The sequence below is a fragment of the Suncus etruscus genome, chromosome 11 (genome assembly GCF_024139225.1).
Source record: "Suncus etruscus isolate mSunEtr1 chromosome 11, mSunEtr1.pri.cur, whole genome shotgun sequence".
Taxonomy (NCBI): Eukaryota; Metazoa; Chordata; class Mammalia; order Eulipotyphla; family Soricidae; genus Suncus; species Suncus etruscus.
This window is the reverse complement of record NC_064858.1, coordinates 86,819,145-86,841,273: the sequence shown is the minus strand read 5'-3', so window position 1 is coordinate 86,841,273 and position 22,129 is coordinate 86,819,145. Positions and strand designations below refer to the sequence as shown.

General features: G+C 46.4%; 1 protein-coding gene across 2 annotated transcripts in view; it reads right to left on the bottom strand.

The window, feature by feature from the left end:
- The window catches only part of KIF5A (kinesin family member 5A), a 44,629-nt gene extending 23,792 nt beyond the window's left edge, over window positions 1-20,837 (bottom strand). Inside the window, exons 1-3 of one of the 2 annotated variants that reach the window (XM_049783063.1) lie at window positions 20,387-20,837; window positions 1,193-1,280; window positions 411-484 (exon numbers count right to left, since the gene is read on the bottom strand). In XM_049783063.1, coding sequence (XP_049639020.1) covers window positions 411-484; window positions 1,193-1,280; window positions 20,387-20,515 — 291 coding nt within the window. In that variant the 5' untranslated portion in view covers window positions 20,516-20,837. The remainder of the gene's footprint in view (window positions 1-410; window positions 485-1,192; window positions 1,281-20,386) is intronic. The other variant, XM_049783062.1, reaches the window with a different exon arrangement.
- Window positions 20,838-22,129: the final 1,292 nt, after the last annotated feature.

Here is a 22,129-nt window from a genome sequence, read left to right as displayed (position 1 = left end):
CTTGGCTACTGCTTTTCCTGACCAAAAGAGAAAAACTAGAGTCAGAGGAGAGTGAACTGTAGCAGGCTGAAAGAACTCTATTACTCTTCCACAAAAATACCAGCTGTGGGGGCCTGAGCAGTGATGCAGAGCGGTCAGGTGTCTCCTTTGCTGGCGCTAGCCTAGGACAGACCCTGGTTCCATCCCCCGGTATCCCATATGGTCCCCGAAGCCAGGAGTAATTTCTGAGCGCATAGCCAGGAGTAACCCCTGAGCGTCATGGGTGTGGCCCAAAAAGAAAAAAAAATCAGCTGTGGCTAACCCTCCATCCCCTAATAAGGCCACAGTGATACCGAGATCTCCACCCGAGATTCCTAGGTCTTCCAAGAATACTGCCAGTTCCTCACACCCAGAGTAGTCACAGCCCTCACCTCCATGGTATGGGTTTTCCCTGAGGATGTTTGTCCATAAGCAAAAATGGTGCCATTGTAGCCAGCAAGGACATCTGAAAGAGATGGCAGAGAGAGACATAGGTGAGTAGAAGTAAGGAATAGAATGATAATAGTACTGCAGTTTGCCTTGCACCCCACCGACCCCAGCTCAAATCCCCAGCACTGAAGATGATCCCCTGAGCACCACCATAAATGATCTCTGAGCACAGCAGCAGGAACAGCCCCCTGATGACTGCCCCAAAGTACAAAAATTGCATCTAGTGGTCAGAGAGAGGGCACAGGGGTTAAGGTGCTTGCCTACATGTGGGAAAGCCCCGTTTAATCCATAGTCCCCCTCAGGTCCCCAAGCCCAGCGGGGAGTAAACAGAGTAAGCACTGAGCACAACAGGTGTGGCCCAAACACCCTCTTCCCCTAGAAATAACAAAAATACATCTTAAGGACCAGGGAGCTTAGTTCAAGGGGTAGAATACAGGTCAAGCAATGTGTGAGGCTGAGTTTGATCCCAATCATTGCACGGCTCCCCAACCAATGGCCAAGATGATGATGACTCCTGAGCATCACAGAAAATACCCCAACACCCTTCACCCCAGCACTTGAGTGACCTCTATAAAAAAATTAAAATTCATCCAGGGGCTGGAGAGATCGTACAGTGGGTAAAACTCTTGTCTTGCACACAGCCAGCCTGGGTAGAGCTCATGCCTATAGGTGTTAGGCCGTGAGGAGTTAAACCCCTGGCATTGTCAAAATAATAATACATTACCTTTGACAATCTGCATAGCACATGCATGATATACTTGCTCCTGAGTCGTGTTTGGTGGGAATACGCGGTCAAAGACATATGGCTTCCCCTGGGGAGGAAACAAAGGATGGCAGACATCAGCGGGGAGGGGGAGAGAAAATAAATACTGCATCTCGCTTCCAGGAGCTGAGAAGGCACTGTTCTTCAATTGTATGTATAAGGATGTATGTGGAAATGAGGGAGATTAGAAAAAGGTAAATTTAGTACTACCACCAGTGGTAGAGAATGGCACTGTCGAATGTGACGAAAGATCATGTGAGGGAGGAGCCGGAGAGATAGCACGGAGGTAATGGGAGGTAGGACATTTGCCTTGCATGATTTCAAGTCCTGGCATCCAATATGGTCCCCCGAGCCTCCTGCCAGGAGCGATTTCTGAGTGTAGAACCAGCAGGAACCCCTGAGCGCTGCCGGGTGTGACCCAAAAACCAAAAAAGAAAAGATCATGTGAGGGGAACTCAGTCTTGCTGATATGATTCAGCACTCTACAACTCGAATCCTTCCCTAAAAGAACAAATGGGGGGAAAGTGAGGGGACAGGGCCTCTGGCTGGGGAGGGTAAAGAACAAGTCAACAGGGCCCGGAGAGATAGCACAGCGGCGTTTGCCTTGCAAACAGCCGATCCAGGACCAAAGGTGGTTGGTTCAAATCCTGGTGTCCCATATGGTCCCCCGTGCCTGCCAGGAGCTATTTCTGAGCAGACAGCCAGGAGTAACCCCTGAGCACCGCCGGGTGTGACCCAAAAACAAACAAAAAAAAAAAAGAACAAGTCAACAGCAGTAAGAATCAATACATATATGGGGCTGGAGCAATAGGACAGTGGTAGGGCATTTACCCTGCACGTAGCCTGGGATGCGACCCAGGTTCAATTCCTAGCATCCCATATGGCATCCCTAACCCTGCCAAGAGCGATTTCTGAGCACAGAGCCAGGAGTAGTCCCTGAGTGCCACCAGGTGTGGCCCAAAAACCAAACCAAACCAGAACGAAGACTACATATAGGAGCTGGAGTAAGAATACAGCAGTAGTATACCCTACATGAGGCTGACCTAACATCCAAAAAAAAAAAAAAATCTACCTGTAGAGGCTGAAGCAATAGACAGTGGGGAGGGAAGTTACTTTATTCATGGTTGACTCAGGTTCAGTCCCTACCACATATGATCCTAGAGCAGGGGTCTCAAACTCAATTTACCTGGGGGCCACAGGAGGCAAAGTTGGGGTGAGTCAGGGCCACATAAGGGATTTTGCTTACCAAATATTCGCAATAAAAATCACATTAGTAAGAAAAAAATTCGCAAAAAAATCGCATTAAACATTCGCGTACCCCAAACGGAACTGCTCGAGGTATGCAAATATTTAATGTGATTTTTTTTCTTACTAATGCGATTTTTTTTTTTTTTTGGTTTTTGGTTTTTGGGCCACACCCGGTGACGCTCAGGGGTTACTTCCTGGCTATGCGCTCAGAAGTTGCTCCTGGCTTGGGGGACCATATGGGATGCCGGGGGATCGAACTGTGGTCCGTCCAAGGCTAGCGCAGGCAAGGCAGGCACCTTACCACTTGCGCCACCGCCCGGCCCCACTAATGCGATTTTTATTGCGATTATTCGGTAAGCGAATAATCACGAATACTGCGATATTTGAAGGCCAGCCGTGGACCACAAAATGTTGTACGGAGGGCTGCAAACAGCCCGAGGGTCGTGAGTTTGAGACCCCTCCTAGAGCCTGCCAGGAGTGATCCCTAAGTACAGAGCAAGGTGTAAGCCCTGAACACTGACTGGGTGTGGCTCCAAAAAATCCAAACAAATTTTTTTTTTTTTGGTTTTTGGGCCACACCCAGCGGTGCTCAGGGGTTACTCCTGGCTGCTCAGAAATAGCTCCTGGCAGGCACAGGGGACCATATGGGACACCGGGATTCAAACCAACCACCTTTGGTCCTGGATTGGCTGCTTGCAAGGCAAACACCGCTGTGCTATCTCTCCGGGCCCCAAACAAACAAATTTTTAAAATCTACTTGTAAGGCCATGCAGACAGTTCAAAGGAATAGAACCAGGAAGGAGCCCTAAGCACCACCAAGAGTGACCCCTGAGTATACTACAGTGTGTAGAGCAAATGCATTGTGGCCAACCTGGGTTCTATCCCTGGCATCCCACATGCCCCCCCCCCCCATGGGCTCCAAGAGGATTCCTGAGCTTCAAAGCCAAGTGTGGCCCTAAAACAAGACAAAACAAAAAGTGACTGCTGACTATAAAGTTAGGAGTAGATGGGGCTGGCAAGATAGCATGGTGGTAAGGCGTTTGCCTTCCATGCAGAAAGATGGTGGTTTGAATACCGGCATCTCATATGGTCCCCTGAGCCTGCCAGGAGCGATTTCTGAGCATAGAGCCAGGAGTGACTGTCGGCAGGTTCCTAGCCCATGAGCAAATAGGAAATCTTGCAACAACATAGCCCCTTGTACTAACCACAGGGCCATGAGGCCAGGGACAAGATAATATTTCCTTATATGTCTCTGATTCCGGTCGAGCTAAAGATTGCTAGAATCAGTCATTGAGTCATGCCTCCCCGCTTTTTCCTTTCCCACCTCCTTTGGGCTGTGCTTAACAAGACACACTCTATCCTTTTTCCCTTTTTGGCCAAATACCTGTAGTAAGCATATAATTGGTGAAAAGCTTGTTTGAATTGACCAATGCTTGTATGCCCCATAAGTTTAATGTTTAGTACCTTTATTCATTTTTGGTTATGTGCCTATGCTTGGAATATAATTGGATAAGAGATGGTTTGAAATGACCAATAGTTTTTGAGACATACTTCCCCTTGTGTAAAAAATATATATAAGTGCTTGCCTGCTTAATAAATTGCCTTTGATCAGATAAAAGACTTAGGCCTTCTTTCTAACTTCTACAGATTTTTCCCATAGATATTTCGGATCGGGTCGGCTTCAGTGAACCCACGAATAAGTTGCGGCATTCATCCCCTTCACCCTGCTGGCCGGGGTCCCCAGAAAGCCGCAAGTAACCCCTAAGCACTGCCGGGTGTGACCCCAATAAAACAAAACAAAAGAAAAAGAGCAGAGCAGACAAAACTGCAGGCATGCCCCCACCAAAAATAAGCACAGAGAAAATTTCAATTTAAAACTCTTTCTCAGGGGCTGGAGAGATAGCATGGAAATAGAGTGCTTGCCTTTCATGCAAAAGGATGGTGGTTCGAATCCCAGCATCCCATATGGTTCCCCCGAGCCTGCCGGGAGCGATTTCTTTTGGTTTTTTGGGTCACACCCGGCATCGCTCAGGGGTTCCTCCTGGCTCTATGCTCAGAAATTGCCCCTGGCAGGCACAGGGGACCATACGGGATGCCGGGATTCGAACCACCATCCTGCATGAAAGGCAAACGTCTTACCTCCAAGCTATCTCTCCGGCCCCAATCACTGAGCGCAAAGCCAGGAGTAACTCCTGAGCACTGCCAGGTATGATCCAAAAAAACAAAAACAAAAACAAAAACAAAAAAACACAAAACCACACCTCTTTCTCAGAGGGCTAAAGAGATAGCTCAAATGGCAGAGTACAGGCTGACCAAGCATATAGCCCTAAGTTTGATCCCTATCACCCACATGGACCCCTGGACTGCTGAGAACTGTGGGTCCTGAACATGCCCACAGTGACCACTAAATATTACTGGGTGTAATATGTAAATTACATTTAAATATTTAATATAAATATTTAATATTTAAATTTGTGTTTGTTTTGTTTTCTGGTCACGCTTGGCTGTGCTCCAGGGCTACTCTACTTCAGTGCTTGAAATCACTCTTGCAGGTGCTTGGAAAGTATATCAGTGCTGGGGATTAAACTGGGTCAGTCACATGCAAGTCAACTACCTTACCACTTGTGCTCTTTGTTCCCCCAATATTTTGTAATTTTATATATATTTAATTTTATTGCTATGGGAGTAGGGACATTCAAGGGTGAGGAAGGAGGGATATGATGCCAAGGATAAGCCCTGGTCTCATCTATATGCCAGCCATGTGCTCTACTACTTGAGCTATAGCTCTAGCTCAAATATCTGATTACTTTATTTCCTTTCCTTTTTTGTTTTGGGGACCACACCTAGCTATATACAGGACTTACTCTTGGTTCTGTGTTCAGAGTCTTTTTGCAATGCTGGGGATCACTGTTTGGGTCACTCCCGGCACTGCTGAAGTGGTGCTGGGATAAAATATGAGGCCTGAGGCCAGAGTGATAGCACAGCAGTAGGGCATTTGCCTTGTACACAGATGACCCGGGACAGACCCAGGTTCGATCCCTGGCATCCGATATGGTCCTCCGAGCCTGCCAGGAGCGATTTCTGAGTGCAGAGTCAGGAGTAACCCCTGAGCGCCACTGGGTGTGGGCCAAAAACCAATAAATAAATAAAGTTTAAAAAAAGAAAAAAGAAATCACTCCTGGCAGACTCAGGAGACCATATGGGATGCTGGGAATCGAACCCGAGTCTGTCCTGGATCGGCTGAGCACAAGGCAAATGCCCTACCACTGTATCTCTCTGGCCCCACAATCTTTATTTTTTTTATTTTTTATTTTTTACAATCTTTATTTTTTTATTTAAACACATAGGAAGTAATTCATTAGTCCCCTTTGTGATTGTCTCAGTGATGAGTGAAGCAGAAGTCTCCAAGATGCCTAAGTTAGAAAGTGGAAGAAACTGCTAAAAGTGTCAAAGTTGGCCCCTTGGACACAGAGTCTGTCTGTGGCTCTCTGCACCCCACAAGAGCTTTAGTGTCTCTCTAATCTCTGGGTCCCCACAATCTTGATTCCTTTTTAATATCAGCTCTTGTATTTTCCAATATCTTTTCATTATGAGTTGTATTGACATTTAGTATTTGAACTACTCAGGGAAATAGAAATCTAGATTCATTTCCAAAATTCAGCTTTATGTTAATAATAAAATGATCAATCGAAACAAAGGGCTTTTTTTTTTTTTTGAGTCTGAATACTTAGAACAAAATGTTGGTTAAAAACAAGTTTTTTACGTCCAGGGGCCGGAGAGAGCATAGAGGTAGTGTGTTTGCCTTGCATTTAGAAGGATGGTGGTTCAAATCCCAACGTCCCATATGGTCCCCGGAACCGGCCAGGAGTGATTTTTGTTTTGTTTTGTTTTGTTTTGTTTTTGGGTCACACCCGCCAGCACTCAGGCGTTCCTCCTGGCTCTATGCTCAGAAATCACTCCAAGCCTATCAGGAGTGATTTCTGAGTGCAGAGCGAGGAATAACCTCTGAGCGCCACCGGGTGTGGCCCCAAAACAAACAAATATAAAAAAGTTCATTCTTTATTCTTAAATTAGAATCTACTCTAATGCACTGTTTCTCCCATCAAGGAACCAAGAACAAAAACAAACAAAATTAGCAACAGCACATTGGATTTGATTTGCATGCGGCGCTCCCCATATGATCCCCTGTGCCTGCCAGGAGTGATTTCTGAATGCAGAGACAGGAGTAATACCTGGGCGCCACCAGTTTTGGCTCCTCAGCAAAAGAATAAAAAATATATTTCAGGCTAATGTTTCTCAGTTCTCCACCAAAGAATTCTCCAGCCAGGCTTCATGAAAGCAGGCACAGAGCCAACAGGGATTAAATATAACTCACAAGACAGTCTTGCCCTACCTTTCTAACCCTCTGAGAGCTCAAGTATATATATACCACTTGTACATGTGCTCACACACACACACACACACACACACACACACACACACACACACACACACACAAAACACCGCAGCCGCCATCGCCATCACCACCGCCATCACCACCACCACCACCACACTACCACCACCACCACCACCACTTTCTCTCTCTTATCTGTCTCTTCTTGGTTCTCTGCTCCTAACATTCCCAGTTTACAGGATTCCAGAGGTGCTGTCCATGCATTCAAATGAAGGGCGCTCTCCAAATGCTGAAGGTAATTACAGCTTAAACCTTAGCCTTAAGAAACCCCCTTTGCTCTGGCTCAGCTGAGAAAAAGAAAGGACCAAAAGAAGATGGGTTCTAGGGCCTGGAGAGATAGTACAGCGGCGTTTGCCTCGCAAGCAGCCAATCCAGGACCAAAGGTGGTTGGTTCGAATCCCGGTGTCCCATATGGTCCCCCATGCCTGCCAGGAGCTATTTCTGAGCAGACAGCCAGGAGTAAACCCTGAGCACCGCCGGGTGTGACCCAAAAACAAAACAAAACAAAAAAAAAAAAAAAAAGAAGATGGGTTCTAGAACTGTGAAGATAAAGATTTTCATTACTGGTGGTCTCGGGAACTGCAAGGCCTGAGCTGTTCGACATTCTCAGGCCCTAGCATAACACTGTTCGTTAGGCAGACCAATATTGCTAGGAGCGGCCCCAAGGCCCTTGAGTGCCATGGAGAAGAATATCCCCACAAAACAGATTTTTTTTTTTTTTGGTTTTTCAGGCCACACCCGTTAGATGCTCAGGGGTTACTCCTGGCTATGTGCTCAGAAATCGCCCCTGGCTTGGGGGGACCATATGGGACGCCGGGGGATCGAACCGCGGTCCTTCCTTGGCTAGCGCTTGCAAGGCAGACACCTTACCTCCAGCGCCACCTACCTGCCCCCCCCACAAAACAGATTTTTACAAGTGAGACTAGGATGGAGTTCAGTGGAGGAGTATATGTCTCACATCTGTGAGGCCTGGCACTGAAAATTCAATTTTCGGTTTAATTCCTGGCACCAAAAATTAACTTAGACTATTCTCTATTTCCTTTTTTATTTTTTGTCTTGTTTTGAGGTCATACCCAGCTCAATTCCTAATACTAAAAATCAGTAACTAGGGGTATGGGAGGAGGAAGATGGGGGGCATTGGTGGTGGGAATGTTGCACCAGTGAAGGGGGGTGTTCTTTTTATGACTGACAGCTAACTAAAATAATGTTTGTAATCATGATGCTTAAATAAAGATATTATTTTTTAAAAAATCAGGGCTTTGGGGCCGGTGAGGTGGAGCTAGAAGTACGGTGTCTGCCTTGCAAGTGCTAGCCATGGAAGGACCGCGGTTCGATCCTCCAGCGTCCCATAGGGTCCCCCAAGCCAGAGGCAATTTCTGAGCACTTAGCCAGGAGTAACCCCTGAGCATCAAATAGGTGTGGCCCAAAAAAACAAAAAAAAAATTGGGGCCGAAGAGATAGCATGGAGGTAAGGCGTTTGCCTTGCATGCAGAAGGATGGTGGTTCGAATCCCAGCATCCCATATGGTCCCCTGAGCCTGCCAGGGGCGATTTCTGAGCATAGAGCCAGGAGGAACCCCTGAGACTACCAGGTGTGACCCAAAAACCGAAAAAAAAAAAACAACCAGTGACTTTTGATCTACTGTCTATTATTTCTTTTTTTTTTTTTAATCTTGATTTGAGGTCATACCCAGCAGGTTTTAGGGGTTCAGAACGTACTAGCACTCAAACCCAGAGCTCCCACAAGCAAAGCATGAGCTCCAACCCTCTGAGTAATCTCCCTGGCTCTATCCTTCATTTCAGGTTTTTTTTCTTTTTTTTTTTTTTTTGGTTTTTGGGCCACACCCGGTGACGCTCAGGGGTTACTCCTGGCTATGTGCTCAGAAGTTGCTCCTGGCTTGGGGGACCATATGGGACGCCGGGGGATCGAACCGCGGTCCGTCCATGGCTAGCGCAGGCAAGGCAGGCACCTTACCTCTTGCGCCACCGCCCGGCCCCAGGTTTTTTTTCTTTTGGGAGGGTGAGGAGTTGGGACCATATCCATTGATGCTCAGAGTATGGCCACTAAGAATCATTCCTAGTGGTGCTCTGTAGACATATGAGATGCTAAGGATCACACCTGGTTGACTACATATAGACCAAATGCCCTACCTTCTGTATAATTGCTCCAGCCACCATTTTTTATTTCCTAATCTTAATTTTTTTTTCTTTCTCTTAAAATATAAATTCCTTTGTTGTTGTTGTTATTGTTGTTTTGGGGCTATACCCAGCAGCACTCATGAGTTACTCCTGGCTCTGCACTCAAAAATTACTCCTGGCCGGCTAAGGGGACCATATGCGATGTGCTATCACTTTGGCCCCAAAATTTAAATTCCTTTTGGGCTGAAAAGATAGTACAGCAAATAAAGGGCCCTTAGTTGGCACATGGCCAATCTGAGTTCAATTTTCAGCACCTGATAGGTCCCCCAAGTACCTCTAGGATTATATACAGGACACATACAACTAGGTGTGTCCTTCAAACTATATATATATATATATATATATATATATATATATATATATATATATATATATAATATTTTCAATTTATCATACTCGTTGTTTTGTCACATCCTTTTTGTTTTTGGCCACACCCAGCAATTCTCAGGGGTTACTCCTGGCTCTGTACTCAGGAATCATTAGTGGCAGTACTTGGGGACCATATGGGATGCTGGGGATAGAAGCAGGGTCAGCTATGTGTAAGTCAAGTGACCTGCATACTTTGGTCCCCACATCCTTTTTTGTATGGTAAAGGACTATATCCTGTGTTGTGTAAGTACTATTTCCAGTGCATGAGGTGGGGTCACTCTTGGAAGTGCTGGGGGATCATGTGGTGCTGTGGATCAAACACAGGACCTCCTGTATATGCTCCAGCTCTTTGAGCTGTCTTTTGTTTTTTGTTGTTTTTTTTTTTTTGGTTTCTGGGTCACACCCGGCGGCGCTCAGGGGTTACTCCTGGTTGTCTGCTCAGAAATAGCTCCTGGCAGGCACGGGGGACCATATGGGGCACCGGGATTCGAACCAACCACCTTTGGTCCTGGATCGGCTGCTTGCAAGGCAAACGCCCTATGCTATCTCTCCGTGCCCTGAGCTGTCTCTTGGACCCATGTTTTGTCACATCTTTGTTTGTTTGTTTGTTTGTTTGGGGGCCAAATTCAACAGTGCTCAGGGGTTAAGCCTGGCTTTGCTCTCAGGAATCACTTCTGGTAGTGTTAGGGGACCATACGGGATGCCAGGGATCGAACCTGGGTCGCATGTGCAATGCAAATGCCCTACTTGCCATGCTATGGTTCCGGCCCGTCACATCTTTTTATGAGAAAAACTGTATCAGTAGTTTGCTTTTCTGTATGTCTCACTTAAGAAACATCACTATTATTTGCATTTCCCATAACACATAAGATTAATTTAAGGCAGACTACATCAGGTTATAGAGGGTTTTTTATTGGAATCTAGGGGATGTATATTCAATTAGCAAAAGGTATTTCTATGTTGTTTCTCAGGTCTCTGCTCATACCCTCTGCAGACTGAATCACCTAAATCAAGGACTCCCTCAAAATCCCTGACACTGTACAGTTCTGACTCACAAGTACTGGGTTCTGGGCCCACACCTGGCAATTATTGGGAGCCATGTGGTGGTACCAGGAATCAAACCAGGATCAAATCATGGAGAGCATATACTCTAGCTTAATTTTTCTGGGTATGGCAGTGTTCGGTGAGCCCCAGGTAAAGCTCTTGTTTTGCAGAAGACCAACTCGAATTCAATCCTCTGCATTCCATATGGTTCCATGAGTACCACCGAGAATGACTCCTGAGTGCAGAGCCAAGAATAATCCCTGAGCATTGCCAGGTGTGGCCCAAAAAAAACCCAAACTAAATAAAAATAAATATGCAAATGAAGTTTATATGCATTACCACTTCATCACAGCAATCCTACAAGGTAGGTACAATTATTCCATTTTATAGATGTGAAAATTGGTTCAGAGAGGTAAGGTGCCTACAATCATGGTGGAGTCAAGAATGCATGAGGCCGGACTGACAGCACAGCAAGTAAGGCCTTGCGCTTGGCCATCCCGGGTTTGATTCCTGGCATCCCATATGGTCCCCCCGAAACTGCCAACAGTAATTTCTGAACACAGAGCCAGGAATAACCTCTAAGCCCTGCCAGATGTGACCCCAAAACAACAACAATAACAAAAGAGACCAATAGCGCAGTTTTACTTGTTTACTCTCATTGTGGGATGGGAGGACATCTAGCTATGCCCTAACTATGTGCTCAAGGATCATACTGATGGGGCTCAGGAAACAATATGAGGTGTTGGGGAATTGAAAATATATATGTTGCATGTAAGGCAAGCACCCTACATACTGTACTATTGCTCCAGTCCCTTACTTTTTCATTTTTGTGCCACACCATGGAGGCTATTCCTGGTTCAGCACTCAGGGGTTGCTGTTAGGTATTCAGGGGAAGCCTATATACCTGGAATCAAACCTAGGTCTCCTACATTCAAACTGCTCAGCCTGATAGTCGATCTTTCTGATCCCTAGGGCACATAGGTTTTGTTTAAAAAAATTGGGGGGGGGCAGAGAGATAGGGGGCAATGGTAAGGCATTTGCTTTGCACACTGCCAACTCAGGACGGATGGTGGTTCGAATCCCAGCATCCCATATGATCCCTTGAACCTGCCAGGAGCAATTTCTGAGTGCAGAGCCAGCAGTAACCCCTGAATGCCACTGGGTGTGACCCAAAAATAAAAACAAAAAATAGGGCCCGGAGAGATAGCACAGCGGCGTTTGCCTTGCAAGCAGCCGATCCAGGACCAAAGGTGGTTGGTTCGAATCCCGGTGTCCCATATGGTCCCCCGTGCCTGCCAGGAGCTATTTCTGAGCAGACAGCCAGAAGTAACCCCTGAGCACTGCCGGGTGTGACCCAAAAAAAAAAAAAAAAAAAAATTGGGGGAATGCAGAGCAACAGATAGTACAGCAGGTAGGGTACCAGCTTCTATGCAGCTGACCCAGGTTCAATCCCTGGCATCCCATATGATCCCTGAGAACACAGCTCAGGAGTAACCTCTGAGCACGTCCAGGTGTAATCTAACACCCCCCCCAAATTTTTTATTGGGCCCAGAGAGATAGTTCCGAAGATAAGGCTCTTGCCTTACACATGGCTGACCCATGTTTGATTCCCAGCACTACATATGGTCCCCCAGTTACTGAGTGAAGATTCAGGAGTAACCCAAGCATCACCAAGTGTGGTCCAAAAACAGTAAACAAAATATGATTTTAAGGGGTTGGAGTGGTGGTGTAGACAGTAAGTAGGGCATTTGCCTTGCACGCTAACCTGGGGCAAACCGTGGTTCAACCCCCCGGCATCCCATATGGTCCCCTAAGTCAGGGGCGATTTCTGAGCACATATCCAGGAGTACCCCTGAGTGTCACTGGGTGTAGCCCAAAAAACAAAACAAAACAAATATATATATACATATATATATATATATGTATGTATATGATTGTAAGCACCATGGTTTAGAATACTGTTACAGCCAGGGCTGAAAGTTCCAGATGAAATCAATCTATTAGCTGAAACCTCTGGGGTATTCTCAGAATGGGGTGGGCCTGGGCCAAGTCCCCCCATTCTCCCTTCACCTATCCACCCCCACCCATCAACACCCATGCTACACCTACCATCTGGCTCACCTCCACAACTGATGTCCAAAAGAATATGATGCTGCCAAATATTCTCAGGTAGACTGGTTCAGGCTGACAATTCTGGGGCCTTCTTAATATTTATTATTACTTATTTATGCATTTATTTATTAGGTGGATTTCCCTTTCTACCTGAAGTCACAGAAGCCCAAAGCCATACCTGACACTCTGACACAGAAGCGGCCCAGCTCCACAACTAAAGCTCATCAAACTACCAAGTCACCGAATTATTCCTGATCTATAGCTCCACGGGGTCATACATGTGGCATGTGGCATCTCCAAATTTCATAGTATTGCCAGCCCAGCAGGATTGCTGCAAATCAATGGCTCAATGAGCCTAACACAGAATAATCAACTACACCAGTAAATCCTTAAACAATGACTTTAGAAATGCCATGTGCATCACAAATTGACTCTTATTGTATCTAAATTTTGATAATTCCATGTGTCTTGGTATGTAACATTATAAATTTGTGCCTGCAAGGAGGAAGGCTGGGATAGTTGGTGCAGAACTGGGGGCATTGGTAGAGACAAGGTCACAGTGGTGGTGGGATTGGTGTTGGAACAAATGTATTATGAACAATGCTGTTGTTATTTAAAAATACTGTTAAGGGGCCAGAGAGATAGCATGGAGATAAGACCTTTGCCTTTCATGCAGAAGGATGGTGGTTCAAATCCTGGCATCCCATATGGTCCCCTGTGCCTGCCGGGGACGATTTCTGAGCATAGAGCCAGGAGTAATCCCTGAGTGCTGCCGGTGTGACCCAAAACCCAAAATAAATAAATAAATAAATAAATAAATAAATAAATAAATAAATAAATAAATAAAAATACTGTTAAGGGCCGAAGAGATAGCACAGTGATAGAGTGTTTGCCTTGCACGCAGCCGACCCAGGACAGATGGTGGTTCGAATCCTGAGCCTGCCAGTAGCAATTTCTGAGCGCAGAGCCAGGAGTAATCCAAGTAGTGCTGGCTGTGACCCAAAAAACACAAAACAAAACGAAACAAAATAAAAATAAAATACTGTTAAAACATTGTTAATGATAGAGTTTCATAGAGCACTGTCTTCGTTTTCTCCTTTTATTTCTATTTCCTTTTTTTTTTTTGAGGGGGAGCATTTCCCAAACAAGGCTTACTCCTGTCTCTGGCTCTAGGGATCATTACTGGTGGGGCTCAAGGAGATCATACCCAGTCAGCCATGTGCAAGCCAACTGACCTGTCCACTCTGCTATCTCTCTAGCCAATAGAATATGCTTGTTTCTTTGTTTTGGTTTTCTATTGCCATACCTTGCCCTGCCCAAGGTTTATTTCTGTCTCTGCACTCAGGGATAACTCCTGGTAGGCTCAGGAGACCATATACAGTGCCAGGAAGAGAATTCAGGTCAGTCACATGCAAAGCCAGTGTACCCACTGATCTCTTCCCACCTGCCCCCAGTTTAGACACTTCCCTAAATATTTCTGGAAAAACCTAAAATCTCTCCTCTTTGCGACCTTAATCCAATTTCCAAAAGCAGAAGATTCTCCCAGTCATTCTATTCAAGGAACCAATGCAATGGCTGACCCCGTGAGTCAGAGGTCAGCACTGAGTAATGCCTCTGGGCTTACTTTCACTTTCACCCACAGCAATTTCAGAACTAAGTGTTCTTTGTCCCCACTCCATGGTTTCCTTCTCTATTTAGGTCTCCTGGCATCATTTTTCGGTTGGGGCAATACCCAAGCAGTGTTCAGGGGGTCCTGGCCCTGTAGTCAGGAATCATTCATGACGGTACTTAGGAAATCATATGGGATGCTAGGGTTGGAACCCAAATTGGCCACATGCAAGGCAAACGCCCTGCCCACTGTGCTATTGCTCTGGTCCCTCTCCCAGCACCTTTGGGAAATTTTCCTTATTGTGAACACTGACTACACCTAGTTGGAGAGCCTGAGATCAGAAGATCAAGATGGCCCCCTCTCCAACCTGCAGGAAAGCACCCTGTAGAGCCTAACATGGAGCATGGGGCCTAATTTCCATGGTGACATCCCTAGGGATGGTTGCCATGGAAATATTGGAAAAATACTGGCCACCGTGAATGTTAGTTCCCCTTTCCATTTGTCTTTATAAGACTCCCCAAAGCTAAAGGGACACCTGTTTTCTCCCTTCAGATATTAAAGGAAACATCCCGAATAATATTGAGTCTGCATCAAAAATCCTATAGGAGTCATCCTAACTTTTGCAAATGATACTCTAGATCTTGTTTTCCTTTTTGCCTTTTGTTTTTTGTTTTTGGGTCATACCCAGAAGGGCTCAGGGATAACTCCTAGTTGGTCAGGGGACCAAATGGGAAGCTAAGGATCAAACCTAAAGATTGGGTCGGCCACATACAAGGCAAATGCCCTCCCCATTGTGCCCCTCCACTTTTTGGGGTTTTGCCTTCTTAAGAACCTGTCAGGAGAACTGAGGTGGGTAGACTGAAGTGCGATGGAGAATGGAATGGAGACTTCCTTACTAGCTTCTCTCCCCTATCTGGTATAAAGCAACTGTCCAGATAGCAGACACTTTGTCCAAGATGAAAGCAGAGAAAGACAAAGGCTCTTAATCAGATCCAGTGCAAAAATCACAATGAATACTGAGAACAAAAAGCACTAGGTCAGGGACTGGAGTAACAGTATAGGAAGGCTGATTCAGGTTCAATTTTCCAAGCACCCCATGTGAGTAAGCCCTGAGCACTGCTAGATGTAGCTCCCCAAATAAAACAAACCAAAACAAAACCAGGGGCCAGCCAGAGTTACAGTACAGAGGATAGGGTTGTTTGCCTTGCAAAAGGTCGACTCGGGTTCAATCCCCAGCACTTGATGATCCACAATCTCCACTAGGAGTGATTACTGGGCACAGAACTAGGAGTAAGTCCTGAGTACCAATGAGTGTGGCCCAAAACCAAACAAATCAAAACCTCAGGGGCCAGAATATGGTTCAAGTGGTAGATCCCCAACCTTACATGTGTGAAGGCTGTCCCTAACATGTGTGGGTCGTCCTTGACAATGCATGCCCCCACTCTCAGCTCCACTGAGTGTAGGAACCACTGTAGGGGTGCCCCAAAGTGAGGGGGGAAAGAGCAAAACTATATACAAAGCACGGAGACAATGACTCAGATACCTTCTACTATGACCCAGGTCGTTAACTTTTACTGAGGACCCAGGTTACTGGAAGAAGTTGAAGTGGGAGGAGATGCAAGGGAGAATTAGGCTCACAGCACTTAATTCTCCTACCCTCTGCCAAATGGAAAACATCCAGGAACATTAGAGACTGCAGGACTGCAGGAACAAAGGAAGAGCAGTGAGAAGAGCAGAGAAAGGAGCACGGACAGCACTGGGAGATCACTCTCACCTTCATTCTTCCCTCCCCTTCTCAGACAACTCGAAACAGCTGCCATTAATTCCTCTGATAGTCTCCCACACACTGGGCCCCAAAGAAAGCTAGCAGAAAAAGAACAAAGCAGGTATAGGAGATTTTCTTCCCTCATGGGGACCCTCAACAGTTTCCTCGTTTCTGGAGCTCTCATCTTTCCAAAGGAGGAATGAAGACTGGGAAGGCAAGATCCAAAGATTCTGCCTGAGACAAAATGGCCCCCATAAGCATTTATCTTAGAGTGAGATTGAAGGAGAGGGAAGGGCTAAGGCAAGGGAAGACACAGAATAAGAAAAAGGTACAACCAGACAGATAAGAAAGATCAGGTGAGACAGGCAAGGAAGTAAAAGCCATGGCACCAAGATAGAACAGGAACTAACAGTGGTCCCTCGGTCTCCTTCCCCATTTTCCACTGTCTTTCCTATTTAGCTATTTACCTTTCCTAATTATACAGAAGAGATAGTTCAACGGACTGGCTGGAATAGTTCCTTCCTTCCTTCCTTCCTTTCGGTTTTTGGGCCACACCTGGTGACCATCAGGGGTTACTCCTGGCTATGCACTTAGAAATCACTCCTAGCTTGGGGGACTCTAGGGATCGAACCACAGTCATTCCTAGTAATGCCTTACCACTAGTGTCACCACTCCAGCCCCTGGAATAGTTCATTATCCCTCTGACCACCACCCCCTTTCAACCTTATTTCCTTTCTGTTGACCCCCTTACCCTACTGTTTGCCCCCCACTCTCATTCCATGGCCTTCCATAAATATAATTTTCAACTCCTTTGAAAATGTAAATATAGTTATAAATTATAATTATAAAATAAATATAATTTTCAACTCCTTTGAAAATATGGCTCCTTTGGGATATACTGGTTGAAAAATGCCAGGCTAGGGCCAAAGGAATACTATCCACTGGGGGTAAGGTTCTTGCCCTGCATGTAGTCACACCAGTTCAATCTCTGACACCACATAAGATAACCATAAGATCACACCATTATCACCAGCAGTGATCCCTGAGCACCGAGCCAGGAGTAAACCCTGAACATAGATAGCCAGGGAAAGAGAGAGAGAGAAGGAGTGAAAGAGAAACAGAAGAGAAGGGAAGGGGAAGGAAAAGAGGAAAAGGGAAGAGATGGGGAAAAAAAGAAAACATGAAGAAAAGGGAAGGGAAGGGAAGGAAAGGGAAGGGAAAGGGAAGGGAAGGGAAAGGAAAGGGAAGAAAAATAGGAAAAAAACACTGGACCAGAGCACTTTGTATACATAAGATTCACATTCGATCCCAGACACTGCTTATCGCCCTCAGTACTAACAGGAGTAATCCTTGAGAACTAAGCCTAAGCTTAGCGGAGCCTAACCTCCAACAGTGTGGCCAAAACAACATAAAATAAAACCAAAAAACTCCCTCCAGGGGGCCAGAGAGATAGCACGGAGGTAGTGCATTTGCCTTGCATACAGAAGGATGGTGGTTCGAATTCCGGCATCCCATATGGTCCCCGAGTCTGCCAGGAGTGATTTCTGAGCATAGAAGAGCCAGGAGTAGCCCCTGAGCGCTGCTGGGTGTGACCCAAAAAAAAAACAAAAACAAAAACGAAAAACCTCCCTCCAATATCTTACAGAGCATATACGCTGAGCTCATACCAGAATGGCTCAGATTGCCAAAAGGAATTAATTCAGGGGCCAGAGCAATAGCACAGCAAGTAGGGCGTTTGCCTTGCACATGGCCGACCTGGGTTCAATCCCTGACATTCCATACCGTCCCAGAGCTTGCCAGAAGTAATTTCTGATCACAGAGTCAGGAGTAACCCCTGAGCGTCACCAGATGTGGTCCAAAAACCAAATAAATAAACAAATAAAAAAATAAAGGAATTGATTCAGACTTATCCTAAAGCAAGAAAGCTGGGCTTAATATGAGGAATCTGAGCCAGAGTGATAGCACAGCAGTGGGGCATTTGCCTTGCACGTGGCTAACCCAGATGGACCCCAGTTCAATCCCCAGCATTCCATATGGTCCCCCGAGCCTGCCAGGAGCGATTTCTGAGTGCAGAGCACCACCGCTACCGGGTTTGGCCCCAAAACAACAAAAACTAACAACAACAACAAAAAAATAGTCAGGGATCTGAGGCCAGAGCAAGGCATTTGCCTAGCCTGACGGAGACCTGGATTCAATCTCTGGCATCCTATAATGATGCTTATTATCATCCCATAATGACCAGTAAAGATCGCCAGGAATATCCTGAGTGCAGAGCCAGGAGTAAGCCCTGAGCATTGCCCTATGCCCCCCACCTCCCCAAAAAAGTAGGAATCTTTTGTAAAATTCTGCTGCTCTAACTACCTCCTTCCTGTTCCTCAATCTATATATGTAGGACCTAAACTCCAAATCCCCAGTCTGCTGTCCATAAAACTCAGGAGTCCCCCAGGCTGATCCAGGCTATAAAACAGCATAGCTAAGTGCAACTAACCGGAATGCAAGGTCCATGGTCCCTGAGACAGGGAGATGTGAACCTCCCTGTGGCAAATTCATACACACCTAAGCAGACAAGGCAAAGCATTGTCTGAGTTTTCGGTGTGAGCTTATTGTGGTTAGAAGGACAGGTAAGCAGATCTCTTCCTAAGGCATGTTTACCCTAAGTCCCATTCTCATGTTCAGAAAGCCTCCAGTTTCATTCTTTTGTTTGCTTTTGTTTTTCCGAGTCACACTTGGTGATGCTCGGGGGTTACTTCTGGCTCAGCACTCAGGAATCACTCCTGGCAGCATTGGGGGATGCTGGGGTTTATTAAACTCAGATTGTCTGTGTGTGTGAAGCAAGTACCGGCTTTCATCCTTTTAAGGAGCCTATCTTCTACCTAGCGCTGCAGACAAAACGTATGTAAAAAATGTTCATGACCTTGAAGACTGCCCTTACATGTGCCCCTCCCTTTGGCAATAGGCTCTAGTTTTCTGCTCCAGCACCCCTCAAGTCCCACTAGACTTGACCCCAGAGCCTTACTCCCCATGATCCAACACAACTACATTGAGAAAGTAGAAAATGAGTGAGGAATTCCTAAGAAATTCCCTTTGGACCATCACAGAGAAAGTTCGGGAGCAGAAATCTATAGCAGTAGTAGGACAGAGAGGAAAACACATGAGTTATGGAGTCCTAGATTTAGGTTTGAGTTAGGAATCAGCAGAATGACCTTGAGAAAGTCACTTTCTTTGGGCCTCTATTTCCTTATCCGTAAAATGGAAACACTGATATCACAAAGATTTCAGAATGCCATTTTGGGAATTAATACTTTCACAGTAGCAGCACACAAATAAAGTATCGGCTCTCTTGAATAAGATCCCCTCCATTGGTCAGGGTTTGGGGTTGTCCTGATTTGGCAAAAGTGACTTGCTACTTTTTATAAAAACTTTTTTTTTTATCATCCAGAGAAAGAATGAGTAAGTCTTATTGGGATCTCAAGGTTTGGTTATTTTTATTTGTTATAAGGAAATAAAAATATTGTATAAATGTAAAATGTTCTTTTTTATGAGGGGGCCACACCCGGCAACACTCAGGGGTTACTCCTGGATCTGTGCTCAGAAACCACTCCTAGCAGGCTCAGGGGACCACCAAATGGGATGCTGGGGATCGAACCCGGGTCCATCCCAGATCAGCAGCGTGCAAGGCAAAAAACGCCCTACCGCTATGCTCTCTATTGCTCGGGGTCCCAGTCTAAAATGCTCTTACTCTTACATCTTGGATGTGCCAGGAAAAGGCAGGCATTTTCTTCGGACCCCAAGAAACTAGCCCCAACCTGGGTGTGGCATCAGTGTATTTCTTTCTGGATCAAACCCTTTTTCTGATGCATGGATTCCAGGCTGCAATATACTTCAGGGCACGATAGGGAAGGGGGGGGGGGGATCTGGTCTGGTTTCTCTCTTTTATATCCAGGCAAGGAGGCCCTACACCCCAAACTGGCCCATCCACCGGCCTTCTACCTCCCTTCCCGGAGATGGGGGTGGAGATCCGAGCCAATAACAAAGGGAACATGCGCTTTCCCTAAGGGGAAAGAAAAACATCAGGAAAAACACAGGAGTGGCTCCAGGGGGTGGAGACGCTGCAGAGGGGAACAGAGGAGAATCGGGGGGTTCCCCGGGTCATGGAGAAACAGCCCCCCGTGGCTACCTCTGCGGAGACCAGGCCAGACCAGGCCTGGCCACACCCTGAGCTCCTGATGCAGAGGAGAGGAGGGGCTGCGGGCAAGTGGATGGAGAGGATGGAAGGCGAGAATGGGGGTGCAAGAACGGGCAAAGGGGAAGAGCCTGCCTCCTGCCATCATCTCCGCCGACAGGGGGGTCCACTCACCCCAATAATGACGCTGTCGTCCCCCTGGAAAATGGGGATGAACTTGTCCCCCCGCAGGATCTCGGCCTGGTTCAGGGGCCGAAATCGGCAGAGCACCTTGATGCTGCATTCGTTGTTGGTCTCCGCCATGGCGCTCGCGAGGCCTGGGCTGGAGTGCGGGGGTGCGGGGTGCTCCCGGGGGACCAGGGGCTCCGAGCGTTGGAGGAGGGAGACAGGCAGGTGCCCGGGGTCTGCAGCCGAGCAAGCTGTCGGGGCGGCCGAGCGGAGGCTAGCTAGCTTGGGGAGCAAGGCCTGGGCGCGCTGGCTCGCTCGCTCGCTCTCTCCGCTCTCTCTGTGCTGCGATGCGGGAGGATGCAGGAGAATGCGGGAGGATGCGGGAGGATGCGGGCGACCCGGGCGTCTGGTCCTCACTCCGCGCTCTCGCGCTGCAGCGCCGCTCTGCGGGCCTGGGCGTGGCCTCGGCAGAGGTGGGCGTGGTATGTGTTAAAATGGGCGTGGTCTTTTTGAAAGGGCGTGGCTTCCCAGGCCCAGGGTGGAGGGGTCCATCACATCATCACATCACAGTGACACCTTGCCTCCTTGACTCTTTCTTTCTTTCTTTCTTTCTTTCTTTCTTTCTTTCTTTCTTTCTTTCTTTCTTTCTTTCTTTCTTTCTTTCTTTCTTTCTTTCTCTTTTCTTTCTTTCTTTCTTTCCTTTCTTTCTTTCTTTCTTTCTTTCTTTTTCTTTCTTCCTTTCCTTCTTTCTTTCTCTTTCTTTCTTTCTTTCTCTCTTTCTTTCTTTTCTTTCTTTCTTTTCTTTCTTTCCTTCCTTCCTTCCTTTCTCTTTCTCTCTTTCTCTCTCTCTCTTTCTTTCTCTTTATTTCAACACCGTGATTACAAACATGACTCTATGGGTTTTAATCACAAAAAGAACACTCCCTCTCTTCACTAGTGCAACATTCCCACCACCAATGCACCCCCACTCCCCTCAACCCCACACCCCCTGTCCTGTATTTCAGACAGGCATTCATTCTACTTCTCTCACTCATTAACATTGTCATGGTAGTTGTTAAATGTTCTAGCTGCACTCACCCCCTCCTTGAGGTGAGCTTTCATATCGTGAGCCCATCCTTCTGACCCTCATCTCTGGGTATTATTATGATAATGTGTTTTATTTTTCTTAAAACTCATAGATAAGTGAGACTATTCTGTCTGTGTGTCTCCCTTTCCCTCTGGCTAATTTCACTCAGTATAATTGATTCCATGGGGGCCGGGTGGTGGCGCTAAAGGTAAGGTGCCTGCCTTGCCTGCGCTAGCCTTGGACGGACCGCGGTTCGATCCCCCGGTGTCCCATATGGTCCCCCAAGCCAGGAGCAACTTCTGAGCACATAGCCAGGAGTAGCCCCTGAGCATTACCGGGTGTGGCCCAAAAACCAAAAGAAAAAAAATTGATTCCATGTACATCCATGTATAGGAAAATTTCATGACTTCATCTCTCCTGACGGCTGCATAATATTCCATTGTGTATATGTACCACAGTTTCTTTAGCCATTCATTTGTTGAAGGGCATCTTGATTGTTTTCAGATTCTGGTTATTGTAAAAAGTGCTGCACTGAATATAGGTATAAGGAAGAGATTTTTGTATTGTGTTTTTGTCTTCCTAAGGTATATCCCTAGGAATAGTATAGCTGGATCATATGGGAGCTCAATTTCCAATTTCCTTAATTTTTTTTGAGGAATATCTATATTGTTTTTCATAAGGGC